General features: G+C 54.6%; 1 protein-coding gene across 14 annotated transcripts in view; it reads left to right on the top strand.

The window, feature by feature from the left end:
- Positions 1–16,596, top strand: part of DISP1 (dispatched RND transporter family member 1) — a 185,183-nt gene that overhangs the window by 127,823 nt on the left and 40,764 nt on the right. For all 14 annotated transcript variants that reach the window (XM_042926364.1, XM_042926365.1, XM_042926367.1 and 11 more), the window contains one exon: positions 5,896–6,361. In XM_042926364.1, coding sequence (XP_042782298.1) covers positions 5,913–6,361 — 449 coding nt within the window. In that variant the 5' untranslated portion in view covers positions 5,896–5,912. The remainder of the gene's footprint in view (positions 1–5,895; positions 6,362–16,596) is intronic.

Genomic DNA, 16,596 nt, shown 5'->3' on the forward strand with positions numbered 1-16,596 from the left:
GTCCGAGCCCTGCGTCGGGCTCTGGGCTGATGGCTCAGAGCCTGGAGCCTGCTTCCGATTCTGTGTCTCCCTCTCTCTCTGCCCCTCCCCCGTTCATGCTCTGTCTCTCTCTGTCTCAAAAATAAATAAAACGTTAAAAAAAATTTTTTTTAAAGCTGATTGGCTATTTCTGTGCACATAACAGTTTACGGGTTGTGAGACAAGCCATACTTGGTCACCAACTCGAGCCTCTCGTGTTAACTGTGTTACTTTCCTCCGCCTTAGTCGGAACGGCAGGCCTTCCTTTCTCCGTCTCTGCTGTCGTTCCCCCGCTTGCTGGCTCCGTGCTGCTTTAATTGTGCGTATGCTGCCCCAGCCGCGGCCTGGCTCTCCGGCAGCCTCCGCGCCTGGTTTGCCGCACGCACGGTGTCCCAGCGGCCGGCGTGTGGGCACGTGTTGGAGACCTGCGGCCTCACTCAAGGTGGGCGCGTTCAGAATCCGCATGTCAGCAACGTCCGCCCGTGATCCTTCTGCGTGAGAAGCACTGGGGTAGAGTTTTGTGTTTCACTTAGCGAGGCTGCTCTGGGGAGCACCGCCCTTCCCAAACAGCCGGCCGCGGACAGCATGGGATCGTGCTCGCGTTCGCGTCTCGCCACTCGCTGGGACGTTTGCTCTCCTGAACCTGACGAAGCAAAGGGTTGTCCTAGAGCACATTGTGGGAGCTGGTGGGGTGTCGTTTACAGAGAGCCCTCAAACCCCTGACGTCGGGCTTCCTAGCCGAACCCCCAGACTCTGTGTGCCGTTGCGGCTGGAGCAAAACGGAGTGGTGACGCCTGCCACGCCGTTCCGAGCGTCGAGTCAAGTGGGATCGTGTGTGTGACAGTTCGGGGAAAGCTGCGGCAGCCCCGCCTGGTTAGTGGCCACGTGGTCCCTGTGGTGATTGGGGCGGGTGTGCAGGGTGCCTGGCATGACATTCGGATTCTAGCTTGCAGCTTTGGGACCACGGAGCACACCCCCGGGTGCGAGCGGCTGTTGCGAGGTTTTCACAGTGGCCCTTCCCGTGCGTTTGTGCTCCAGTGGCCACCTGATAGCTCGACGGCATCCTTTATGGCCGTGACGTTTAATATGTTGGCATCACGGTGATTACACAGTAGTATATCCACTGAGCTGCTGTTTTGTGTTTTAACGTGGTCATTTATACCTACTATAAAAATACGTAAAGCATGTATCATATTTAGTTACATTAATGATACGTGTCGTGTGATTGTGTCTTATGTTACTTAAAGGTGTACGTTTTCTGAGTCCCAGACCAGGTTAAGGAGGTAATTGTGCGATCCCTGTAATCACATAAACTCCGATGCCTCTCCTCCCTGCGTTGAAACACAGACTGAAGAAGGGTCTGCCTGGGGCACCGCGCTCTTGGTTCCTAGGTGGCTTTGGCCCAACAAGTGTGTATGTTTCCAGAGATGGGGGAGGTATGATGAGATACGTTGAAACCTTTCTCTCAATACTTTGTACTCACCTGTTCTTACTCCTTAGCCTCGTTTTCATTTCTTCATCCAGTTATTCAATGCATTGTGCAGGGTGTTATCATGAGACAGCAGGTACGCATCAGAAGGTAAACAATTGAAAATGCCTGGGCGGCTCAGCCGGTGGCACACCCGACTCTTGGTTTCGGCTCAGGTCGTGCGTGATCCCGGGGTTCTGGGACCCAGCCCCGCATCGAGCCCCGTGTTGGGCTCTGCGCTCAGCATGGAGCCTGCTTGGGGCTCTCTCTCCCTCTCCTTCTGCCCCTCCCCTGCTCACGTGCACTACCTCCCTCTAGATAAAAAAGTAAAATGAGATCAAATAGGTAAAATGCATCCAGTGTATTGGTTTAGTTATCTCTTAAGGTAAAATAACTTTGCTTCTGTTTTTACATTTTAATGATAACTACCTTTTGTTCATTATTAGTGACTGTGCTAGAGACTTTATATGCTGTTTTATTAGGATTTTACCACCATAAAGAAGACAGGCTGACAGTAAAAGTTGTACGCGGTACAGAAAGTGAGATGTGAAGTCTTCTCCACCCTTTCAGAATTCGCAGTCCAGCTCTCCAGCGGGAAGACCTTTTCTTAGGTCCTTCTGGAAACTATCTGTGTATCCTAATCATATGTGTATCTCCCCCCTTTTTAACGAAATGGGTAGAGTCATACCGTATAGGCTGTTCTGTGGGTAGGCTTTATTTGTGTCAAGATGTACTTTGGACTTCTTTCCATCGTATACCCTGATCTAGCTGGTTCTTTTTTTAATCGTGCAGAATGCCCAAGGTACAGATACGACAGAATCTGAATCTGTTACTGAGGATATTTTAGAGTGCTTCCAGTTTTCACTGGCAGACGGTGGTGCAGTCTGTAACAACCTTACCTGTACGTCTGTCTTTACACATTGTTCAAGTGTGTCCAAAAGAGAACTTCCTAGTACTATTGTGGGTCAGAGGGTGAGGGTGTTTAAAATTCTCATTAGCATTTCAAATTTAACTCTAAGAACCAAGGCTTAGAGACTGTAAGAGTGTAAATCATTTGACCCAGGTTCTCCAGGGTGGAAACTGGTAGGGTCAGCTTTCAAACTTAGATCCACTCACACCGTTTCTTTTAAGCTACAGATGTCTTCAGCTGTTGTTTTAAAGCATAATTTTGGCTTTAAAGCCAGGAAGCATTATTCCTTATCTTTTTATATTCTTAACGCTCAATCCAGCAATTATGATAATTCTTCCATTATAAATACACAGCCCTTTATGGTTTTGTGTATTGATTTTATATCCTGCAACTATACTGAATTCATTTATTCTAACTTACTATTTTTTTTTTTTTTGTATAATCTTTCAGTTTTCTATATATGGCATGTCACCTGTACATAGTGACAGTTTTACTTCCGTTCTGATTTGGACGCCTTTCTTTCTTTTTCTTGCCTAACTGCTGTGGCCGGGACTTCCAAGACTGTGTTAGAAGGGGTGACATTAGACCCCCCTCCTTTTGTTCCTGATGAAGGAAAAGCTTTCAGCCTTTCACCACGGAGTGTGGTGTTAGCTGTGGGCTTGTCATATGTGCCTTCTATGTTGAGATGTGTTCCCTCTGTACCTGCTTTCTTGAGAGTTTTTATCCAGGTGGATGTTGGATTTTGTCAAAAGCCTTTTCTACACCTGCTGGGACGACTGTATGATTCTTACCCTTCAGCAGGTGGTGGTGGTGGGTCATGTTGTCTGACTTGTGAGTGTTGGACCCTCTTGTATCCCTGGAATAAATCCCACTTGATCACGACGTGTGATCCTTTTAACGTGTTGTCGAATTCAGTCTGCTAATATTTTATTGAGGATTTTTGCATCCACGTTCGTCAGGGACGTTGGCCTGTAGTTCTCTTTCCTTGCGGTGCCTGGTCTGGTTTTGCTGTCGGGAGAACACTGGCCTCGTAAGACGGCTGTGGACGTGTCCTTCCTCCTCTAGCCCTTAATGATTTTCAACACATTTTTATTTGCTTGTCATGGTCCTAGGACAGACATGGGCATCGGTTGTTATCCTGATTAATACATGTGAAGACCCGAGGCTCAAAGAAAAGAGAAATTAAAATTTAAAAAGTAATCAGAAGACAGTCCTTGGCCAAAGGCCGCGTGGCCCCCCAAGTGCCAGTGCACGCAAGACAACGATGCTGGTAGACAAGTGAACCGAGGGCTTGGGACTGGTGGCTTTGAATGTATTGAAACTGGCGTGTTATGTTCATGAACAACAGGAAAATACACTGAAACTTCTGTCCGTGCGACCCCACGCCGGTGCCTCAGGCTTCCTCTTGGCTGGGTCCGTGTGCTGTGGCCCCGAGGAGAATGGGCCGTGACCGCGAGGTGGTTGTTCGCAGGCGCCCACCGTATTTGACCCCAAACTGGCTTTAAACTTCACCGGAAGTACTGCTTCACCGCTTTTACGATCGCGTGTACATTTGTCACCATAGTGTCATCTTACCATGTTGGCTCTTCCTCTGTCCCATCAGCTTTCCTGTTAGCTCTCTCGGTCTTCTGCTCAGACCAAGTTTTTTTCTCATCTGTCTCAGTGTTAAAGAAAGATCTTTCCCTCTGTGGACATAGGTTCATGCTTGACTTCAGATCAAACGTTTGCTGTCTTCCCGACCACCTGAATTCCTATACGAATGCATCTACCAAACTTAATTCATAGACATTTCTTAGAATAATTTCTTTTCTGTTTTTGCTCATAATTATTTTTTACTTGAAATTCACAGCTTATTTATAAGGTCAATTTGATTGTTCCTGTTTTATGATTAAAGAGACTGAATCATAGAACGTTCACATGACTTACTTCAAATACAAGCCAGTCAGAGTTCAAATTATTCTTTATTTCCACCAGTTTTTAACTTCCCGTCAGAAGACGTCTCCAAGTTAAGGAACAGGTTATGTTCCAAAACTTCATTTGTAAGTCGGATATTTGGCACTGGACTGCATTTTACCAAAGTGGGGGACGTGTTCCAAGGGCGATGAGGCCCCCGCTGCCCTTCAGAGATCTCTTTAGCTCTTATGTAAGGAGCACATGAGGCATTTGCAGCAAAAATAAGAGAAAATGATCATTGTGATTCTGGTCACAAAGTTCTCCGTCTTGGGGACACAGGTGGAATCGGAGAGTCCGCGGGGGCGTCAGGCCACGGGGAGGGCTGTCACAGGCCGTGACGTTCTGTCTGAAGCCCAGTTTCTTGTTAAACCGAGGATTTGGGTTGTTGTTAGATAGTTGGCATGGCATTACTCCCCCGCCAGCTGTGATTAGTAGCATCTGTAGGATTGATGGAAAAATAGACTCTGAGGATAGTAACACCCCTGATGGAAAAAACAACCCAAAAAACCAGAGAAGGTGTCCCCTTTGATCCCCTGGCTGGAGGGGAGGGAGGTCTTGGGTCCCCAGGAGCGGGGGCTGCTGTGCTGGGTCCTGCAGAGAACATGAGCGTCCTGGGTGGAGTTTGTCCCAAGAGTGTCCGTTGCCGGGAGCACGGATCTCACACAGCCAGGCCGCTGTGTGCTCCGGCAGACCCACGAGCATCGGAGGGTTCAGTCGGCTTTGAAAAAAGTCTTGCGCCCCTTCGACGTCCTCTGATGTAGGTCTTACTGATTCTGCAATATCTGCATCAGCTTTTTTGTTGTTGTTATGGCAAAAGGGGGGATACATTCTTCAGCAAAAGGAAACTGAGGTGACAGAACCTCCCTGAGGTGACCTCGGGGTGAGACCCCGCTTCCAGGTGGCCTTGGGGTTTGACCCCACCTCCAGGTGGCTTTGGGGTTTGACCCCGCCTCCAGGTGGCCTCGGGGTGAGACCCCGCCTCCAGGTGGCCTTGGGGTGAGGCCCTGTGATCATGAATTGAGCCAAAAGCTTAACCAGCAGAGCCTCCCGGGCACCCTGACATAAGGTGTTCTTAAGATTATTCAAATTATTCTAACTTGCACCACTTGCTGCCCTCAGGGTGGCCCTTCATTTTGTCCGTAACACCTGCATCCTCGCACCGATGCCTTGGTGGAGGGTTCAGGGGCGATGTGGTTGCCCCTCCCTCCCCTCCTGCACGGTTCTGACTGCTCCCCCATACTTCCCTTGGGGACGGGGATGGTACTGGGACGGGACGGCAATGGGGACGGGGACTGGACCGGGATGGGGATGGGACAGGGACGGGATGGGGACAGTGACTGGACGGGGGACTGGGTGGGATGGGGACAGGACGGGGACAGGACTGGGGGAGCAGTGGGTCTGAAAACAGAAGTGGGAGGTGCAGGCGGGACACACGGAGCATCCCGGTCCCCGTGCAGGTGCCACCGCGTTGCCCCCACCCTCTCCACCCTGTAGATAGCCTCCCGCCCGGCCGTCACTGGACATTGTCGTGTCGCTTCTGTCGTAGGGCCGAGAAGCTGGAGCATGGCCGTGAGCAGCGGGAACCGCGATGTCGTGCTCCTGAGCAGTGGTGGCCCCGGCGCCCTCACGACCTGCAACGGGGACCTCGCCGCCCACCAGCTCTCCGCAGAAGCGCCCGGAACAAAAGTGTGCGTGAACGGATGCCCACGGGTCAACGGCTCGGCGAAGTCATCCCGTCTGGCCGCCGACGTCCCGCAGCGAGCGCCTGCCATGTGCCGCTGCCCCGCGCACCCGCCCTGCCCCCCGCCGGCCACCCCAGAGCCCCAGCCTGACCCTGGCCTGGGCCCCTGCTGCCCACGGCCGCACTCTGACTTCCCGGCACCCCCCTGTCCACACCGCACGCCCGCCTACCAGCCTGCCTGCCGCCTGCAGCCGGCCTGCTTCTGTCCGCACCGCCCGTGGCCCGGCCACTTCCCACACCAGCCCGGGCCACAGCACACGGCCAGCGTCAGGTGAGTGTCCAGCTCCCCAGAAGCGGGGACACGTGTGGCAGAGAAGGGGGACCAGTGCAGCCGAGATACGCTGTACCGATCCCGTCTGCCCAGTTCCCACCCAGACCCTCCCTTACTTCCTGCCTGCGGGACGGTTCCCTGTTCCCCGTGGCCCTGGCCTCCAGAGGTCAGTCGAGTTTGTGTTGTTCGACATTTCTGCCTCCTTGTGGGGGACACGTTTGTGATGTGGCTGCCCAAACGTGACCAGCCTTTATGACAGAGAACCAGGAAACGGCTTCCTCCTGCTCCCTGCGTTCGTGTGCTTGGGGTGTGTGCAGAGCCAACCTCCCCGCGTGTGCGGGTGGGACCCACACGTGTGCAGCACAGAAGTTTGAAAGCTACGCGTTGGGAAGCATTCGGGGTCCGGCAGACTGGAAAGCCGCAGGCACGTTGGGTGTCCTTGCCGGCTCCCCCTGTCCCGGCCGGGTTTGTCCCGCGGGCACCGCAGGCGAGCGACGTCAGTGTATTGGGTGAATGTCCAGTGGGTGCAGAGACCAGGTATCCGCCCCAGTTTTAGGTGATGAGTTTTACAGGAGCAGGAGAGCGCTCTCCTTGGCTGACGCGCGTCTCGTTTACCTGCGGGGGGACCATCCGTCTGGCGCGCAGTTTGATCAGCGCGGACGCTCGTGTGGTCCACGTCTTGGCCCGCTTGGAACGTTTCTTTCTGGGGTGACCGGGGAAGGCCCCTCCTGCCGCCATCTGGCTCCCGCTCTGCGTTGGTTCCGCCTGCTCGGGGGCTCTTGGGACTTGAGCCCTGCAGGGTGTGTGACTTCGCATCGGGCAGTTGGAGCCCAGCACGGTGTTGTCAAGGCTCCTCGAGTGGCCAAGTGCATTGGTTTCCCTTTTTGCTGTGGAGCAGCTGCCCCCGTCTGCGTGCGACACATTCGCTCTTGCTTAAAGAGTCTGTACAGACTTGCAGGTACAAGTCCCAGCACGGAGACTATAGCTGGCGGTACTGTATCGTGTGTTTGACTTTTGTGTGTTTTTTTAAGAGTTTTATTTTTAAGTAATCTCTACCCCCACCGTGGGGCTCAAACTCACAACCCCAAGATCAAGAGTCACACGCTCCCCAGACTGAGCCAGCCGGGCACCCATGAATTGCCTATTTGACAGTTGCTAGTAGAGTATATCTTAAAAATTCCCACGGCAAGAAGAAACTTCCACGACTCTATGTGGTGACAGATGATAACTAGACTCTTTGGGGTGCTGGTTTCACAGAGTGTACAAACATCAAATTAATTCATTTTGGCGTTCACCAGAGCCCTTTCCCCGGGTGGGGGTGGGAGGGACTCGTGGAAGCCACGTCCCGGGCGTGTCCTCCCAGCCCTCCCAGCTCCAAACTGGTCGTGTGGTGTGACCAGCTTTCCGCTTTGAGTTAAACGGTGTAAGTAGTTGACTTCCAAGTCGTGTGGCCGTCGATACTGACGCTTTAGAATCAGCAGTTACGTGGTTGCAAGGTGTGAGGGGAAACAGTTGTACGTTTTGAGGCTGCTCCCTCCTTTAAAAAACTTCAGGGAATGTCAAAGCCGCGAGCAGGGAACCGATTCTCTTCATATGGCAGGTGTGCCAATATGTTCAGGACCGAACATTCCTCAAAAACTTACTTTTAAAGAGAGACTCCGGTGTGCATGGAGCTTGAAGCAGAATGGCGCTAAAAAAAAAAGACTAACTTTGTCCATCGAGACAAGTTACAGAAAAAAGCGTGGACTGTTACGGGAGAAACCTCATAGTTAGGATTTTTTTCTCAAGAGTTTGAGCGTCCTGGTGAACTGTTTGTAACAGACGTAGCGTCTTCAAAGATGCGTGTAAAGGCGGGTCTGTTTCCAGGTCTGTCCGTGACACTTTATCGTAAAACCCGTGCAGCCAGACAGAGCTCCTTCCTTATTCCGTCTGTACGCTTGCTAATATGTATCATTGGCAGTTTTTCCTGAGTGCTCCCCCGTGCAGGGCCTCAAGGATGTCGTTCTGAACAAGGCGAGACCTCACGGAGCCGTAGGGCGGTGGGAAGGGACACGGGAGAGCAAACTGGCAGCCGTGGTGTTGCGAGGCGTGGGCGGCCGTGTGGACACGGGCACGGTTTGTCCGGCGTCTTGCCCAAAGCTGGGAGCCCAGCTGCCGCCCCGCTCGGTGTGCCTGGGGCCGGGAGGAGGGGAGCTCGAGACAGTGAGAGGGGCGGGGCCCTGAGCCCCACCCCCGGGGCCTTGCAGGGCACAGGAAGGCCATCTCTGCATTTCGTCTGCGACCTGTGGGCGGGCATCATAGATTCGTGTGTGTGCGTAGACCTTTTTGTTGCAGAAAGTATACCCGGCGTGCGGTCGGTCACCGTAGCCGCTTTAATGGGTACCGCTCAGTAGGAGCACGTACACCCGCACCGCTGTGAAATCACCACCACCATCCGCCTCCGGAACATTCTTCATCTTCCAAACTGAAAATCCGTACCCACAGAACGCTGGCTCCCCTGGTCGCCCCCCCAGCGCCTGGCAGCCGCCGTCCTGCTCCCCGTCCTGGACGTGGACGCGGCCGCTGGCACCTTGTATGCGGTCACACGGTATTTGTTTGTCCTTCCGTGACTGCTTTCAGTCCACGTGGTGCCCCCAGGGTTCATCCAGGTTGGAGCGGGTGTCACAGTTCCCTTTGCAGAGCTGGGTGACTTCCCACGGCATGCACAGACGTTGTGCGTGCCCACGCATCTGGTGACGGCCACGTGGCCTGCTTCCCCCTTTTTTCTCCTGCGGATGAGGCTGCCGTGAACCTGGGTGGACAAACACCTATTTGAATTACTGCTTTTAATTCCCTGGGGGCACATTCCCAGAAGTGGAGCTGCTGACTCAGGTGGTAATTCTGTACTTAACATTTTGAGGAACCACCAAACTGCCCCCTCAGCTGCCGCGCTGTTCTGTTCCCCCCAGCAGCGCACACTCTTGACAACACGTTACTTTGCAGTAGCCGTCCTGACGGGTGTGGTATTATGGGGTCTTAAGCATAAAAGATACGCAGTCACATTTGCATTTTAGAGAAGCCCATGGACTGCATTGTGGGGGGTGGACTGACGTGAACGGGAACACTCCCGGCATGGACTGACGTGGGCCGGCACTGTCATGGACGGGAACACCACCGGCGTGGACTGACGTGGGCCGGCACTGTCGTGGATGGGAACACCACCGGCATGGACTTATGTGGGCCGGCACTGTTGTGGATGGGAACACCACCGGCATGGACTGACGTGGGCCGGCACTGTCGTGGACGGGAACACCACCGGCGTGGACTGACGTGGGCCGGCACTGTCGTGGACGGGAACACCACCAGCATGGATGGGGACACCACAGGCATGGACTGACATGGGCCGGCACTGTTGTGGACGGGAACACCACCGGCGTGGACTGACGTGGGCCAGCACTGTCGTGGACGGGAACACCACCGGCGTGGACTTATGTGGGCCGGCACTGTCGTGGATGGGAACACCACCGGCATGGACTTATGTGGGCCGGCATTGTTGTGGACGGGAACACCACCGACATGGACTTATGTGGGCTGGCACTGTTGTGGACGGGAACACCACCAGCATGGACTGACGTGGGCCGGCACTGTTGTGGACGGGAACACCACCGGCATGGACTGACGTGGGTCAGCACTGTCGTGGATGCAGGAACACCCCCAGCATGGACTGACGTGGGCTGGCACTGTCGTGGACGGGAACACCACCGGCATGGACTGATGTGGGCCAGCACTGTTGTGGATGGGAACACCACCAGCATAGATGGGAACATCACTGGCATGGATGGGAACACCCCTGGCATGGACTGACGTGGGCCGGCACTGTCATGGATGCAGGAACACCCCCGGCATGGACTGACGTGGGCTGGCACTATTGTGGACGGGAACACCACCGGCATGGACTGATGTGGGCCAACGCTGTTGTGGATGGGAACACCACCAGCATAGATGGGAACATCACTGGCATGGATGGGAACACCCCTGGCATGGACTGACGTGGGCCGACACTGTCGTGGACGTGGGAACACCACCAGCATGGATGGGGACACCACCGGCGTGGACTGACGTGGGCCGGCACTGTCGTGGACGGGAACACCACCGGCGTGGACTGACGTGGGCCGGCACTGTCGTGGACGGGAACACCACCGGCATGGATGGGGACACCACCGGCACGGACTGATGTGGGTCGGCACTGTCGTTGGCAGGAGGACCACCAGAATACCTGTTGCAGTATTTCCGGTAAAAGAATTTAGAGAAAGTTTCATGCTAAAAGGGTTTACAAGGGAGAAGCTACAGGATTTGGTGAACGATTGGATACGGAGGCAGGAAGGGAAGAAGAATCATGGCTGGTGTTCAGTTTCATGGCCAGAGCAGCTGGGCGGGTGGGTGGTGAGACCGTTCGCTCCAGCGGGAGCAGCTGGAAGGAAGCAGAGCCGAGCGGCGATGGCCGTGGCGCATGACCTCCCTGCCCCATGAGGCAGCAGCACTGCTGGGGGTCGTCTTCAGAAGAGGACTGAAGCCCTTGGCCTGGGCCCGGCACGTCCTGACTTGCCTAGCTGTGCTCCAGGCGAGGCGTCGTGTCTCTCAAACCAGGGAGACTCCCAGGAAGCGAGCGGAGGCGTGGCAGTAGCTCCTGTGTCGGCAACAGTGCACAGGACGTCCTCGCTGAGAAATTCTGAAAGCGAGGCTGCCGCGTGGTGCTCCGTGCCTGCGCTCGTACCCTGCCCGGCGTGGGAAAGCCGTGGGAGCGGCGGTTCTGGCTGCCAGTCTGTACCGTGAACTTGCACTCGGAATCTCTTCGGTTTCCTTTTGTGGTTTATGCGTGTTGCTTTTTTATTGATTGTCTCAAATACTCCGGAGTTCTCAGCTAGGGTCGTGGATGTGTCCGTGACTTGGTAAGGGCAGACGTGCCCACAGGCCTTCGAAGGGGGTCCTCGAGGCTGCCGGGCCTGCAGTAGCCACGTGTGCGGACGGGAAGTCACGTGCTCTCTGCACCCAGGCCACAGATGGGCCCGCCTGTGGGTGTGTGTTCTGTGTCGTAGGTTTTATTTGTTTATAAAACATGTAAACCGTGGAGAATGTTCTCAACACGCAGTCAGGGAGAAACTGTAACTTTATCCTGGCCCCCCTGTTGGCGTCTGTCCCTTTCCTTACCTTCTGGAAAGAGGTAGGTTCTGTTTTCTCCCTTCTTGGCGCTTTAGGCTCCAACACGTCTTTCTGAAGATTCATTGTATCAGTCACCTGCATGAACTTTGTTGCTTTGTGACGTTATCTGTTACCGTCTTGATTGATAAAATCGCTGCCAGGATCACAGTATACCCTATTTTAATCCCGTCTATCACCAGATATCAAGTAGCTTACAAAGAACTCACTTTAAAGCTTCCAGTTCACTTGAGGGTTCCCACCGGCATACCCACGGTCTGGCCATTAATTCACGTGTCTGACGGGGAACACCCAGGAATTCAGCAAGGCAGGAAGTAAGGTCTTCCTACCAAGAGACGAGGCCTCCACCCAGCTGGGCATCAGAATCACAGTAAATGAGATAATAATGATGTCCCCTTTGCACTAGCGAAAAATACAGAACTCTGGGCCATCAGAGGAGGGCAGGGGGCCTGTGGGTTGATGGGCCAAGGGCTTGGACAGCCCTCGAAGGGTGACCATCCAGGCCGTGGTGTCGGGACTGGAGGGAAGGGGCGAGGGGAGTGCGTGCAAACCTGAAAGCGTGTTTGAGAAGGAGAAAAGGGGTCGCGTGCATGGTGACGTGAGGGCGGCTCCTGATGGGACATTCTGAGCACGGCCCGGCGGTCTGTTCTTTCTCCTCCGGCATCTGGAAAATGCCTCTCTGGAGCCTGTCACACTGCGTGGCTTGAAGGAAGTGTGGGATCTTCTTGCCGCTTGGAAGGGTGGTGGTGTTAGGACACGATTAATGAGTTGCGCACCCGCAAAGAGCAGACAGATCCTTAGTCCAAACTACACTTGCCTTGTGGTTCGGTCCTCGCACAGGCCTGTTCGTTGCTGTGGCAGAGGGCTCTGCGGATGCCTGGCCTGCCACAGACTCAGGTTCGTGGCCAGATGCAGCCTCACCTCCCTGGTTTCGTGGGCGGATGGTGACTCTGAGGGTCCCCCGGGCCCCGGAGGCAGGAGAGGGGTCTCAGCGTGGAGGAGACCGTCCCTCCTGTACGTGCCCTGTGACGTTTGTATCTGTGTCTCTTCCTGCAGCCCCCGTGACTTTTCTGGTCCCTCTCAGAGGGACCCCTCAGCCACTGCTTCTTTTCCACTCTTTTCTCTCCAAAAAGCGAGAAACGAGAACTCGTGTTACGTTAAGAGGTTCTACCACCTGAAGTCTTGCTTTGTGTTGGTGTATTTTGGCGTCCTGGGGTCGGATTACAGCTGTGAGCGTTGTCACCCCACTGTCTTCCTTTGATGCGCGCGCCCAGCAGTGACCCACCCTTTCCGCCTTCCTGAGCCCCGGCAATTGAGTGATTTCGATTCAGCTGGGAAATTTGGGACAGAAACCACCGGAACGCTTCATCCAATGTGGCATGAATCTGGCATTGACACACCCCAGGGTCTGTGATTTGCTCAAATCACTAGACTCAAACCGTGGCTCTTCTAAGATGTTGGAGCAGTGAGTGGAGAAGTCAGCATTCAGCAAGGATTAGTGAGTGCTCAGGGTTAAGTGCCGAACACGGGTAAAAACCGCACAGGTGCGAGGTGGTGTGGACAGGGTGAGACCCTGGGCAGACTCTGGGTGGGTCGTCCACCGTGTTCTCTGAGGCACGGAAGTTGAACATCATGTATCCGTTCACGTGTTAGTACAGAAGCGGAACCAGACTATAGTTTTGTAAGTTGTGCCCTCCTGTTCTCTCTCGCCGACCAAACGTTACTAACAGCCTCATAGTCCTGATTTACGGATATTCACAGTTACAGATGTTTACGAATATCCACTTTTACGGGTGTAGACTGTGGGGCTGCTGGGCGGCAGGAAGGAGCGGTCACGCTGCATCCTTCAGGCGTGTGCTGTGCACGGTTCTTCGGTCCACTGGGCACCGTTCACGGGCTCAGGACCCACGGGTGCCAGTGGCCCCCACGCTGGCCACGTCCGTCCTGGCAGCAAGACTTCCTGACAAGGCTGTCTCTTCGCGGCAGCAAATTGGAGCTCCAGGGACGAGAGGAACGGCGGTAGTTGACATTCCGTCCACGTAATCCCAGCTCAGGGGGGTCCGACTGCTTGTATCTTGGGTGGCAGAGAAACGTCAGAAGGTGACCTGAGCGTCGAAAGCCGTAAAGACCCGTGGCAGGTCAGTATCTTCCAGGGGCCCCCGTTACGTCCCGCAGAAGCCTCGGCCACGTTGTGGACACCTGTGGACGGCGGATTTGCTCTGTAGCTGCTGCTGTCTTCTTAGCAGAGCTAATGACTCGGACACCGAGTATCCCTCGGCCGTGGGGACGCGGCCTGTGGAGGTGCCACTGACTCGACCTCACGACTGCATTTTCCTGCCACCTCTGTCTCGTGTGGCGCAGGTCTGCGAAGGCGAGCACGGCTTCCTAGGACTGCACCTGTGCTCACCCGTCCTCACCCCTCCTCACCTGTCCTCACCCCTCCACACCCGTCCCCACCCGTCCACACCCGTCCCCACCCCTCCACACCCGTCCACACCCGTCCTCACACCTCCACACCCCTCCACACCCCTCCACACCCCTCCACACCCGTCCTCACCCCTCCTCACCCCTCCTCACTCGTCCTCACCCCTCCACACCTGTCCTCACCCCTCCACAGCCGTCCACACCCATCCTCACCCCTCCACACTCATCCTCACCCCTCCTCACTCGTCCTCACCCTTCCACACCCGTCCCCGCCCCTCCTCACTCATCCTCACCCCTCCACACCCGTCCTCACCTCTCCTCACCCCTCCTCACTTGTCCTCACCCCTCCTCACCCCTCCACACTCGTCCTCACTGTCCTCACCCCTCCTCACCCCTCCACACCCGTCCACACCCGTCCACACCCGTCCTCACCCCTCCACACCCCTCCACACCCCTCCACACCCGTCCTCAACCCTCCTCACCCTTCCACACCCGTCCTCACTGTCCTCACCCCTCCACACCTGTCCTCACCCCTTCACACTCCTCCACACCTGTCCTCACCCCTCTTCACCCCTCCTCACTCATCCTCAGCCCTCCTCACCCCTCCACACCCGTCCTCACCCCTCCTCACCCCTCCTCACTCGTCCTCACCCCTCCTCACCCCTCCACACCCGTCCTCACTGTCCTCACCTGTCCGAGTCCTGGTGCCACCGCATGCTGGCTTTGTGTCCCTGGTAAATCCACCTTAGCCATAGTTTCCGTCGTCTCTGCAGACGTGGGAATAACTGTGGCCCTTCACATAGCACCTGGAGTCAGTCTTCCTGTCCTGGTTCGTTCCTTTTATTTTCTCCCCAGTATAGCTGTTGTTGTTCACTCTGCCGGTATCGTTTCAGAAATCAAGCTGTCGGTGAATCTGGGTTGAAATAAATGCATGCTGTGTTCCTTTTCACTCTGGTGTATATAAATCGAGCATTTCATCCCGCCGACCCCACCCCCACCCCGAGAACAGCAGATGGTCACTGAGTTGCTGTCTGGACGAGGGGACGATGTTGAGAATAAGTGGTCCGTCCTGCCCCAGAGACCCGGGGCCGCTCCCCTGACTCGCATGGAATCGGAGTCCTGGTTAACTTGAGAAGTCTGGTTCGATTTAATCTCGACCTCACTGAAACCAAGGTTTATTTTTGCGTTCCTTAAAGTAGTCAGAAGTAACTTTTAAAACAGGATAGCGTTTGTAAGGTCTAAAATGTTCCGAGCTCGGCTGCCAGCATCCGTCAGTTTGGCAGTCAGGTGGCGTGAGGGCCTACTTTCCAGCAAGACTTCCTTGGGGACTTGTGTGTCTTACAAATGAACTGATCTCACAGGGTGCTGTGTGCTCTGGAATGCACACTTCGGAATTTGGACCTCGGTCGTCTTTTACTTTCGCAGTAAATGTCAGCAAACAAAGCTCTCTCTGTGTTCTGTAGACCTCGCACGGCATTTGGAATGAAGCAAGTATGTTCCTTCCCCACCTCCTTTCCATATCGCTGTGAGTTGCTTGGCAGATGCTAGAGAGTGCAGAACAGGAAAGAAACGGATCAAATTTTCTCCTTTTCCTTTTGGCTAAAGAAAGTGTATAAAGAAAGGTAAGTCATTCGGCCAACAGCAGACCCTGACGAGAGGCGTCGTTCCGGATCAGTTCTGTCTCATTTTCAGGAAGACCGCCATCGTTTGTCGACTGCACCTTGTCATGGGATAGAGATGATGAGTGCCAAAACACGCGCTCTCGGAGCGCAGGGTCAGAGTTTAGAGGGCCACGCGAATCCCAGAGAGGGACACAGACGCACAGGGCTCGCGGCCGGGGATGTGAGAGCGGGAGGCCTGGAGGAGGTAGGAGTGGGGGCGCGTGGGGGGCGGCACGCAGCCTCCTTTGTCTGGAAAAGGCCCCTGAGGAGGCGTGACAGCACGTTGTGTCCAGTGCGTGCGTCTCACGGGCTCTGGAACCCTGGGCGCTGCGGTTGTTAAGCTCTGGATGCCCAACATTGTGTAACCACAAAAGAACTTACTATCCAAGGATGCATACACAGCAGTTACATTCTTCTCACACCTTTGACCCATCGATCTTTCCCTGGGCTTGTGGAACCATTTTTTGGCATGACTGTGTATCTCCAGGGCCTAGCGAGGTGCCTGGCCTTTAGTAAATGCTCAGAAATTAATTGTTCAATGAGCTAATAAGTAATTGAGACCCACCAAGTCCTTCCGTGCAGAGCATAATTTTGTGATGTGATAATTTGATAATGAAAACCAGGAGCCATTGGTCTGATGCAGTAAAGATATTTCCCAAATGGTGGGAGAAGACTCAGGAAGTTTTATTTCCCTAAAAACACTCTTATTACTGTGATTTGGGGGGATACTGCCTTCTGTTCTTTAAATCTCCCCCCAAACGCATTGGTTTCCGACTTTAAAAAACGAGTCACAGACTCCTTCATGAAGAGCAATGGCAGGGATTGTAGAGGGCCAGCCCCTCCTGTAGAGCCCAGGCTGCTTTCCTACTTGAGGGGGGTGGGGGGCAGGGAGACAGCCAGGAATAACCTGTTTGCTCAGCCCCGGCCACCTCCAGGATATTTGCACGCCTAGTA

Source organism: Panthera leo, chromosome F3 (genome assembly GCF_018350215.1).
Source record: "Panthera leo isolate Ple1 chromosome F3, P.leo_Ple1_pat1.1, whole genome shotgun sequence".
NCBI lineage: Eukaryota > Metazoa > Chordata > Mammalia > Carnivora > Felidae > Panthera > Panthera leo.